This window comes from Trichomycterus rosablanca, chromosome 4 (genome assembly GCF_030014385.1).
Source record: "Trichomycterus rosablanca isolate fTriRos1 chromosome 4, fTriRos1.hap1, whole genome shotgun sequence".
In the NCBI taxonomy this organism is placed as follows: Eukaryota; Metazoa; Chordata; class Actinopteri; order Siluriformes; family Trichomycteridae; genus Trichomycterus; species Trichomycterus rosablanca.
In genome coordinates this window covers 21,438,890-21,450,699 of record NC_085991.1, presented here as the reverse complement: position 1 = coordinate 21,450,699, position 11,810 = coordinate 21,438,890, and the positions used below count along the sequence as shown (strand labels likewise).

The window sequence follows — 11,810 nt, the reverse complement described above, 5'->3', positions numbered from 1 at the left end:
GCTAAAATATTTGGCCACACTGTCAGTTTCAATGTGGACATAATAACTTAAACTATATATATATATATATATATATATAGAGAGAGAGAGAGAGAGAGTCTAATCAAGTTAATAATTAGGACATCATGAAATTGAACACTCTAAAAACTATACCTACCTTGGACTAAACATTAGTTCATCAGGAAACTACAACCTGGCAGTGAATGAACTGAGAGAAAAAGCACGCAGAGCTTTCTATGCCATAAAAAAACAAACTTCTGTAGAAATCCCAATCAAAATTTGGCTCAAAATATTTGGCGCAATAATTGAACCAATTGCCCTGTATGGCAGTGAAGTGTGGGGCCCGCTTACACACCAACAATTTAACAAATGGGAACAACATCCAATTGAGACCCTGCACACAGAATTTTGTAAAACAATATTAAAGGTGCACAGACACACCACCAACAATGTGTGCAGGGCAGAATTAGGCCGATACCCACTTATTATTAATATACAAAAAAGGGCAATAAAATTCTGGAATCATCTCAAAGAGAGCGACCCACACTCGTATCATTACAAAGCTCTGCAATACCAAGAGCTGAGCAAAGATACCAGTCCCCTCATCCAACTGGTCCTGAGTCACTGCATTAACACACCATTAACACATACTAACACACCACTAACACAGACTAACACTATTAAGACTCAAGACCAGAACCTAATCAGAACTGATCAAATTACACATGAATTAAAGATAAACTATTTGGCCTATTGGGAAACACAAACTAAACTACAATGTTATTTGGCTCTAAATAGACAGTATAGTGTGGCAGATTATCTCAGCACTATAACTGATCCAAAACTCAGAAACACCTTGACAAGGTACAGACTCAGCGAACACAGCCTGGCCATCGAGACGGGACGACACAGACAGTCCTGGATGCCCAGAGAGGAGAGAGTGTGTCAACACTGCTCTTCAAACCAAATAGAGACAGAGCTGCACTTCCTCACTGAATGTACAAAATACACACAAATTCGAAAACAATTTTTTACCAAAATCAACAAAATTATCCCCAATTTTAATTCTCTCTCAAACCCTGACAAGCTGCCCTACCTACTGGGGGAGCACAGAGCGAGCTGCACACTCGCAGCTCTCTACTTACACACCTGCCACCAGGTGAGGGACAGTGAGTGACCTTATACTGTATCCCATACACACTCACACAAACTCGCACACACACTTCATCATACACACACCATACACACACACCATCAAATGCACGCACACACCATCAAATGCACGCACACGGGCACACACACACACACACTTACAAATACTTTTTCCACACATACATATACACACTTTATATACTTGTTCTAATTTGTTTATGTTAATTTTTTAAGGCTAATTACTAAGGTTATTGAACATCCTTTAAATTAATATGAATGTTTACGTATGCAATTATTATTATTTTTTTTTTCATTTATTATCTAGTTTGTAAATGCGCTTTGGCAATACAAATGTGAATATTTGTCATGCTAATAAAGCACTTTTTGAATTGAATTGAATTGAGAGAGAGAGAGAGAGAGAGAGAGAGATAGATAGATATAAGGAAAAATAATTAGAACAGAACTGGCAAGGGAGCAGCAACAAAAATAGTTTTACTTATAAAAACAGTTAAGTACAAGATAACGTAAAAAATGCTCAACACATTTAGTCAGTAATGAACTTTATTAGACCCAACCTTCTACTTAACTGCAATGTTCCGTGATGTTAAGGTCACAGATAGCTATTTAAAAACGATTGGCTTCCCTAGTTGTATGAAAAACACTTTAACTATAACCATAAAAATTAAAACTAACTAACCGCTAGCAGAAATAAAGCAGGCAAAAGTAGCACAGAATTATAGACAAATGCTCGGATAAATTAACAGTGGCTTCTTCTCGCTCATTCACATGTTGTAACGTGGACCCACAGCGGCCCCTACTGCTCAGGTGCGACGCATTTGTACGAGTCTGGATGTATTTGTGAGAAAATCTGACACTGTGACACAAGCGCCAGAACAGTGCAGCCAAAAGTCACGTGATTCACGAACGGCATTTGCGGAACAGCTTTTGTATTTGTAAATCACATTGTGTGCGTTAGATAGTCGTGTTTTTTATTTGTAGATCGTGTTGTGTTTGTTTACAAATAGCGTTTTTTATTTGTAGATCGTGTTGTGTTTGTTTGCAAATAGTGTTTTTTATTTGTAGATCGTGTTGTGTTTGTTTGCAAATCGTATCATATTTACAGAATACGTTCTGTTTATTTGCGAAGTTTTGGCACAAAATTAGCTCCATATATTCCAGCCTTGCGCCGTTTCCAGGTGGCCTAAGGCCACCACGACCCTGACCAGGATGAAAAAATAGTTAAAATGACGTAGTTGAATGTATATATTCCCGTTTTCTCCACTGAGTGGCAGTGTCGAAGAAAACGATAGCGAGCAACCCTTCTTACGTCACAACCTTTCCTAGGCTTTACAAACATGGCGGACAGCTCGGTTACAGTGACAGTAACTCATGGTAAATAACGTAAACTCTTTCATGTCTTCCTACACATTAATACAATATAGTTGTTTTGTTTGTTCATTCGTAAACAAAAATATTAAGAAGCGAGTGTTCGCTAAGTGCTAGCTTGCTTTTTGAACCTGGATTATCCTACATACCAGCTTGTGTTTTGTATTTTAGTATGTGTTGATTTAAGATCACGATATTCCGTACATTTTTCTTTTTGCATCTGTACGTCAGTGTGAGGACACAGCATAGCTTCAATCGCTAGAAAAAATTGCTTACTTGCATTTTAAACGCAAACTTGTTTAATCCTGTAAAATCTGCAATAATAAAAACAATACCCCCGTTTGACATCAGGACTGAGGATGCAGTTAACAGTAATCCATACAGCGCATGTTCATCTTCACTTCACTCACCAACTACTGTTTTTTACTTTCTTCTGTATTTACTTACATTACACCGGTAAATAAGAGCGGATCGTATTTGAATGTTAAGAGATACACACGGTGTTTACTTGTTAACTGATTTGCGTTTAAATATTTTTATTTTAATAATAAAGGTTAATTATATGTAATTATTATATGTAATTTACATTTTCAGCATTTAGCAGACGCTCTTATCCAGAGCGACTTACAGAAGTGCTTCCAAAGTAAACATTTCATTTCTCAAGTTTAGGTAAACAACAGTCGAAGAACACAAATCTGCTAAAACCTGTTAGAACCAAAGTGTTTTTTTTTTTTTTTTTTTTTTTTTTTTTTTTTTTTTTTGGGAAATGGAAAAGGATGGAACAAGATGTTAGTAAATAAGTACAAGTCAGCTTAAGTGCTTAGTAAAGAGGTGGGTAATTATCATATGCAATTATTAAATGCTTTAGTTATACACCGATCAGCCATAACATTAAAACCACCTCCTTGTTTCTACACTCACTGTCCATTTTATCAGCTTCATTGACCAGCAGCGCTGCTGGAGTTTTTAAATACCGTGTCCACTCAATGTCCACTCTATTAGACACTCCTACCTAGTTGTTCCACCGTGTAGATGTAAAGTCAGAGACGATCGCTCATCTATTGCTGCTGTTTGAGTTGGTCATCTTCTAGACCTTCATCAGTGGTCACAGGACCCTGCCCATGGGGCGCTGTTGGCTGGATATATTTTTGGTTGGTGGACTATTCTCAGTCTAGCAGTGACAGTGAGGTGTTTAAAAACTCCATCAGCACTGCTGTGTCTGATCCACTCATACCAGCACAACACACACTAACACACCACCTCCATGTCAGTGTCACTGCAGTGCTGAGAATGATCCACCACCCAAATAATACCTACTATGTAGTGGCCCTGACCATTGAAGAACAGGGTGAAAGCAGCTAACAAAGCATGCAGAGAAGTCACAGTCAGTAATTGTAGAACTACAAAGTGCTTCTATATGGTAGGTGGAGCTGATAAAATGGACAGTGAGTGTAGAAACAAGGAGGTGGTTTTAATGTTATGGTTGATCGGTGTATAGCTGCAATTTTCTAGACGCCATGTACTGAAGATCCTGGATAAGTCTGGATTTGAATGACCGGGTTTACCAACTTTTTCCAAGATGGCTTGGGGTTTGTCTTCTTTTTTGGCATATTCGCTTAAAAAAATAATAACCCACAAGCCTAATTACGAAAATTGTAAATAAAAAAAGACTTCTAACCATTTTAAAACTGTTTATTTTTTTTAACTAATCAATTGTATTATTTTGTATATGCAATGGATTCATCAAGTATTCAGAACCTCTGACTTTTTGCACAATTTGTGTTCTGGGTTTGATTTTGGATAAACATAGTTGCCAGTCTTACCTATCAATCTACATTTGGCCACCTATAATGATTTACTCACCCAGGTAAAACATGTTGTAGTTTTTCCAAAATACAAAAATTTCTTATTGACAAAGGTATTTAGACACTTTGCTGTGGCACTCCAAATGGTCAGGTGCATCATGTTTGCTTTATCTTTGAGATAAGTCTGGAACTTAATTGGAGTTCACCTGTTGCTTTTTACACTGATTGAACATAGTTTGAAGTAGGGCTGGGCGATTTTAACGATTAATTCGGTTAATTCGCATGAATTAAGGAAAGTGGGAAAGTGTAATATAAAAAGGGCGAAAACAGTGTACAAAATCAGGTAGAGTCCAAAACCAGCGTAACCCAAAACAGTAAACGGAAGACAACAAGGATTATACACGGTAACGGTTAGATTCAGTAATAAGGAGCGCAAACACGATCGGCAAAACGAGACACAAACAGAAGAGTTTAATTAAGATTCACTGAATCAAACACCGCTGAACTGAATCAAAATACGGAGCCGATGAGCGCGATCAGGAAAGTAACGAATTACATTTACTCGCGTTACTGTGATTGAGTCGTTGTTTTGTGTACTTGTACTTTTTAAAGTAGATATAACAGCCTGTAATTTTACTTAAGTAAGTTTTGTACTAAGAATTGTAATTCGCTACATTTTAAATCACATCTGTTACTGAGTAAAAAAATCGCGTCTGGGAAACTGCTGCAGTGAATTCTGCGATAGGGAGTCGGATCTTTTGTCTCGGTTCCTTTTAAAGAGCCGTATGTATGTAACGACTCCCAAATGCGCGAATCGGTTCCTTTATTTTGGCTTAAAGGGCCGTTCAATAGAATCGAATCATTCTACGACACATAATAGTGGTTAATACAGTTTGAAGGTTTTATGGGACTAAAATGACACATTACACATCCTTAAATGTTTAAAATGTTGTATCCACCCTCCAAATCACAAGAGGATAAAATCAAAGCTGAGCTGAGTGATCACTTGATGCCCCCCCAGTGTAGATACTGATACAGACTCACTCAGTGGTGGAAGCAGCACAGTACAGGCTCGTGTTCCTTTTAAGAAACCTGTAAAGAACTTTTTGTAGTATTTTTCCTAATGTAAGGAGGTTCTGCTGAACATTATTTAAAATAAAAGTTATTTGTGAGCTATTCTTAGATATAGATAGATAAGGATATAGATAATTTAGATCTATTTTGTTCTAATTATTGTTAATTATTGTGATATCGTTATTGTTAAAGTTTGAGTCCCTTAAAAGGATAATTATAGGTGGTGCTGTTACTATTTTTGCCTTCTGCAGCCTTTAATTACAATGCAAAAAAAGAAATTTGAGTCTTATTTTAATTGCATTATACAAGAACAAAAAAAATCGAAATCGTAATCGACAATCGGGTATAATTTTAAAATAATCGAGTTTTTTTTTTTTTTTTTTTTTTTTTTTTTTGGCAAAATCGCCCAGCCCTAGTTTGAAGGACACAAAACTGGACGTATAAGGACCCACAATTTACAAATCATTACAGTTCATTGCAGAAGGTAATTAAACATGCTAATCACAAAATGAGATACAGTGGGTATATAAACTTTTTTTAAACATTACACACAAGGTACACATGTGCAGAGATTAACACGTTCATCGTTCATGATTTAAATAATGTAAATTCATAAAGCTTCCCTGATGGGATTAAAATGTTTTAATGTGGCGCAAAACTGGCGCATGCACACTGTGGGTGGATTGGGTGTGTTTCAAATCAGCACTCTTTCTATTTGAGGTCTTTTGCTGCTCTATTAATTGAAATCAAGCCACATCTGTTGGGAAAGACGTATCTAACCAACAGCATTAATCAGACTTTGACTTATTTTGTTGGTAACCGTTTTTCATTGACATCCCTAGTTAGCAAAGAAGGCCTTTTGCACTTATTACATAAGCTGGATAAACTTTACCGGATTCAATCACAAACACATTTCTCCCATTTCATCCCACCAGAAATTTACAATTAGAAAAATGGTCTAGTAGAACAACTGAGTCTCACAGAAACCCGACGATTTACACACACCTTAAGCACTTGAATCTCTGTGTGCAGTTTATATATCACAGCTGAAGCAAATTAAGGGTGGTTATTAAGTTACCAATGTTACAACCCCAAATCACAAAAAAGTTGGGACAGTATGGAAAATGCAAATAAAAAATAAAGAGCTTCTTACATGTCTTACATTTACAGACAGTATAAATCCAAAATATTTCATATTTGTCTGGGATAGGGGCAATTTAGGGCTAGTAACGAGGTTAATAAAATAATGTGATTTTAGACAGGTGATGTCAACAGGTGATTGTAATTGTAATTGGGACAAAAGTTATTAATCCTTGTTTTTTCTAGAGGGTTAAATGTTTCCTATTGCATCTGTACTTGCATGATGTATAGTAACAGTGCTTCTATATTGTTCTTAGGTGCTATTAAACACAACATCACAGTATCAGGACAGGATGGACATGAACCTTTACTTAAGCATTTATCTGAAGCTTTGGCACAAGCAACAGGAGTTCCAGTGCCTACACAGAAAATCATTTTTAAAGGTAACACACTCTGACATAAAACATAATGCACTTCAGGTGTTCATGGCTTTTTAAGTCTCAGTCTTAAATAGTATTTTATGAATTTGAGTACATAATTGTAATACATTTAAATAACTCGATTTAAAAAGAATGCCTACAAACAAACCTCACTTTAATGGTGTGTGGATGAATGCTTCAACAGTAATTATATCTATTATAGGTGCTATTTTGTGATATTTCTTCCATCCATATTGGATTATTTAAAAAATTAGTTCATCATAATTGATTAAATTAATTGTGCTTTTCTTTTGTTTTTATGCTCTAGGAAAATCCTTAAAGGAGTTGGATGAATGTCTGTCCAGTTTGGGAATCAAGCAAGGCTGTAAACTTATGATGATTGGGAAGAGGGTAAGACAGTGTGAATCAGTTTTTCAATTATTTATCATTTAGTTTTCACCAGTGGTAATAAAAATGTGTATGATCTAACCTGTTACTTGCCAGAATAGTCCAGAGGAGGAGGTTGAACTAAAAAAGCTTAAAGAAATCGAGAAGTCGGTGGAACAGACCGCCAAGAAGCTTGAAAAAGTGGATGGTGAATTGACAGGACTAAAAAATGTAAGTATGCATTCAGTTATATTAAATGTTCCTGTTTTTACAAAAAGTAGGTGCATTGATTTATACCTTTTTACTTTTATTTTAAAACTTAGATTTATATTAAAGCAAATTCAGATTACAGAAAAACTTAACACCACCTTCGGCTAACAGGAACCACAAATATGCAATACAGCCTTACTATCGGTGCAGTGGCAGCTCAGCAATTGAGATACTGGATTAGTGGTCAGAAGGTCCCTGATTCAAGCCCCACGAATGCCAAGTTGCCACCTTTAAAGCATGAGCATGGCTCCTAACCCCCAATTGCTTGCACTGTATTCAGTCCCAATTGTAAGTTGCTTTGGATAAAAGTTTCTGCTAAATGCCAAAAATGTAAATACCTCAGATATCTGTATGTGACTTTAATCTTTCTATATAAGAATATACAGGGGTTGGACAATGAAACTGAAACACCTGTCATTTTAGTGTGGGAGGTTTCATGGCTAAATTGGACTGTCTGGTGGCCAATCTTCATTAATTGCACATTGCACCAGTAAGAGCAGAGTGTGAAGGTTCAATTAGCAGGGTAAGAGCACAGTTTTGCTTAAAATATTGCAATGCACACAACATTATGGGTGACATACCAGAGTTCAAAAAAGGACAAATTGTTGGTGCATGTCTTGCTGGCGCATCTGTGACCAAGACAGCAAGTCTTTGTGATGTATCAAGAGCCACGGTATCCAGGGTAATGTCAGCATACCACCAAGAAGGACAAACCACATCCAACAGGATTAACTGTGGACGCAAGAGGAAGCTGTCTGAAAGAGATGTTCGGGTGCTAACCCGGATTGTATGCAAAAAACATAAAACCACGGCTGCCCAAATCACGGCAGAATTAAATGTGCACCTCAACTCTCCTGTTTCCACCAGAACTGTCCGTCGGGAGCTCCACAGGGTCAATATACACGGCCGGGCTGCTATAGCCAAACCTTTGGTCACTCGTGCCAATGCCAAACGTCGGTTTCAATGGTGCAAGGAGCGCAAATCTTGGGCTGTGGACAATGTGAAACATGTATTGTTCTCTGATGAGTCCACCTTTACTGTTTTCCCCACATCCGGGAGAGTTACGGTGTGGAGAAGCCCCAAAGAAGCGTACCACCCAGACTGTTGCATGCCCAGAGTGAAGCATGGGGGTGGATCAGTGATGGTTTGGGCTGCCATATCATGGCATTCCCTTGGCCCAATACTTGTGCTAGATGGGCGCGTCACTGCCAAGGACTACCGAACCATTCTGGAGGACCATGTGCATCCAATGGTTCAAACATTGTATCCTGAAGGCGGTGCCGTGTATCAGGATGACAATGCACCAATACACACAGCAAGACTGGTGAAAGATTGGTTTGATGAACATGAAAGTGAAGTTGAACATCTCCCATGGCCTGCACAGTCACCAGATCTAAATATTATTGAGCCACTTTGGGGTGTTTTGGAGAAGCGAGTCAGGAAACGTTTTCCTCCACCAGCATCACGTAGTGACCTGGCCACTATCCTGCAAGAAGAATGGCTTAAAATCCCTCTGACCACTGTGCAGGACTTGTATATATCATTTCCAAGACGAATTGACGCTGTATTGGCCGCAAAAGGAGGCCCTACACCATACTAATAAATTACTGTGGTCTAAAACCAGGTGTTTCAGTTTCATTGTCCAACCCCTGTATATGGGAATTATTACAAAGATTTAGCCCCACTAGTGGCTCTGTGACTTTTAAAAAAATAATTAAAAACTTTTTAAACTATGTATTATTATTTATTTATAAATAATAATAAATAAAATGTTAGTCTTGTCAGGTTCAGACATTATTAGGTAAATTTTACTTGTCAGTTTTATTGGCTATAGAAAGTCACACCCTACTTTTGAATTAAAGTTTTTAGGATATTAAAATGACCAGCTTGTACACCCCTATTTAAAATAGCTTCTATCTTTTCAGGGCTTTTTAGCAAAGGATTTACAGGCTGAAGCTCTTAACAAACTCGACCAAAGAGTGAAGGTTGCTGCAGAGCAGCTCATGAAGATTCTTGAGCAGATTGATGCAATTGTGATTATGTTCAAACCATATTAATAGTTAATCAAACCATTCTCCATTTGATTTAATGGATTAACAATAGTAGGACTATTTTCTGACTATCTGCAGAGTGTGCCGGAGAATTTCAGTGATTGTCGAATGAAGAAAAAAGGACTTGTAAAAAGTGTGCAGGTAAAGTTGTACATCTTTATTTAAATTATATGTTGATTTGTGATACAGTTTTATTATGGCAAATCTCACTATGAATGTTCTTGTATTTTTACAGGGGTTTCTTGCCCAGTGTGACAAGATTGAAGCTGGAATTTCAGATCATTTGGCAAAGATTCAGACTAAGAATTTAGCCCTGACAGATTAGTGACAAGCTAACACGGGTGGTTACTTTAAGATTTGCTCTGTGAGCGACTGATAAAGAATCACACTGAGCTTCAATGATGGAGCCGATTCAGCTGGGTTTATTTATCCTGTCTGTCCTACAATGTGCAATCTAGAAATGTTTGCAGTATATTAGAACATCAGATGCTGGAAGTAAATGCAGCAGCGTACAGTGCACTGCAATGCAATGTTCTATCTTGTTGATAAATATTAGTTGGTAGAACCAAGCACCTCATCTAAAACATAAATTATTGATTTTAACCTTGCAAAATTACTGCTCAGGTAATGTCTTTATAAGGACTTTGTTACCCATACAATTACACTTAGAATATGTTAACAGCATAGCAATTTAGCATGGTCAAGAGCTTGTGGTGCTTAAGTTTTTTCATAAAGGTTTTTTTATTCTGATTCCTGTAGAGGTTGGCAGCAACGATATACATCGATCAACCATAACATTAAAACCACCTCTTTGTTTCAACACTCACTGTCCATTTTATCAGCTCCACTTACCATATAGAAGCACTTTGTAGTTCTACAATTACTGACTGTAGTCCATCTGTTTCTCTGCATGCTTTGTTAGCCCCCTTTTATGCTGCCCTTCAATGGTCAGGACTCATCCAGGACCACTACAGAGCAGGTATTATTTGGGTGGTGGATCATTCTCAGCACTGCAGTGACACTGACAAGGTGGTGGTGTGTTAGTGTGTGTTGTGCTGGTATGAGTGGATCAGACACAGCAGTGCTGATGGAGTTTTTAAACACCTTACTGTCACGTCTGGACTGAGAATAGTCCACCAACCAAAAATATCCAGCCAACAGCGCCCCATGGGCAGCATCCTGTGACCACTGATGAAGGTCCAGAAGTTGACCAACTCAAACAGCAGCAATAGATGAGCGATCGTCTCTGACTTTACATCTACAAGGTGGACCAACTAGGTAGGAGTGTCTAATAGAGTGGACAGTGAGTGGACACGGTATTTAAAAACTCCAGCAGCGCTGCTGTGTCTGATCCACTCATACCAGCACAACACACACTAACACACACCTGTCATTGTCACTGCAGTGCTGGAAATCATCCACCACCTAAATAATACCTGCTCTGTGGTGGTCCTGTGAGGGTCCTGACCATTGAAGAACAGGGTGAAAGCAGGTTACAAAAGGTATGTAGAGAAACAGAAGGACTACAGTCAGTAATTGTAGAACTACAAGATGCTTCTATATGGTAAGTGGAGCTGATAAAATGGACAGTGAGTGTAGAAACCAGGAGGTGGTTTTAATGTTATGGCTGATCGGTGCAGCTTTACTGATATTTCATGCCAGTTTTGTTCTCGGATTTAAATGACTTGAAACTTAACATTACAACAATGATTGCAGTTATTTTAAAGATTTTGTGTAGGAATAAACACCGTCCTAGTATCATTACACATGTAATCGTAGTTGTATTATCCTTATAATCCACTTGCTTGTGTGTGGAGTGTCAGCATTCTGGTGTGTGGTAATAAAAAATATCTTTGATTTCCAGTTCCAGCATTGATCAACAGCTATAATGTTAATGTTTGGGCCTGGGTGCTTTTGCAAGGAAATTTGAAATTTTTGTCGTGCTTAGCGGATTGTAGACATTCCTCAAATATTCTTTTCTCCATTTGTCCAAGCTAGTTATTCCTGGTTCTCATTTGCAAGTCTTGTTTTTACCTGCCAGAGGTGTAGTCTCACAGCGAACCATAGTGCATCATCTACCTATTGTGCAGGCAACCAGCAAGCACAGGTCTCACTTGCAGCAGCAATGAGGAACCTCGTCAACACTCAAGCGACACCCGGCCAGGTCAATAGCACAACTCGGTCAC

At 38.0% G+C, this 11,810-nt stretch overlaps 1 protein-coding gene across 1 annotated transcript; it reads left to right on the top strand.

Moving 5' to 3' along the window:
* The first annotated feature begins 2,492 nt into the window (after window positions 1-2,492).
* On the top strand, window positions 2,493-10,425 carry bag1 (BCL2 associated athanogene 1). The gene is made up of 7 exons (XM_062993080.1): window positions 2,493-2,544; window positions 6,815-6,940; window positions 7,245-7,327; window positions 7,421-7,534; window positions 9,499-9,606; window positions 9,703-9,765; window positions 9,860-10,425. Exons 1-7 carry the CDS (start codon window positions 2,508-2,510, stop codon window positions 9,947-9,949), a joined length of 621 nt encoding a protein of 206 aa, XP_062849150.1. The 5' UTR covers window positions 2,493-2,507; the 3' UTR covers window positions 9,950-10,425.
* The last annotated feature ends 1,385 nt before the right edge of the window (window positions 10,426-11,810 follow it).

What these genes read in the sequence shown, in the direction of transcription:
- bag1 (XM_062993080.1), top strand. Translation starts at nt 2,508, where the DNA reads ATGGCGGACAGCTCGGTTACAGTGACAGTAACTCATG. An exon ending in TACAGTGACAGTAACTCATG is followed by an intron (nt 2,545 to 6,814) that starts GTAAATAACGTA and finishes TATTGTTCTTAG; the next exon opens with GTGCTATTAAACACAACATC. An exon ending in TTATGATGATTGGGAAGAGG is followed by an intron (nt 7,328 to 7,420) that starts GTAAGACAGTGT and finishes GTTACTTGCCAG; the next exon opens with AATAGTCCAGAGGAGGAGGT.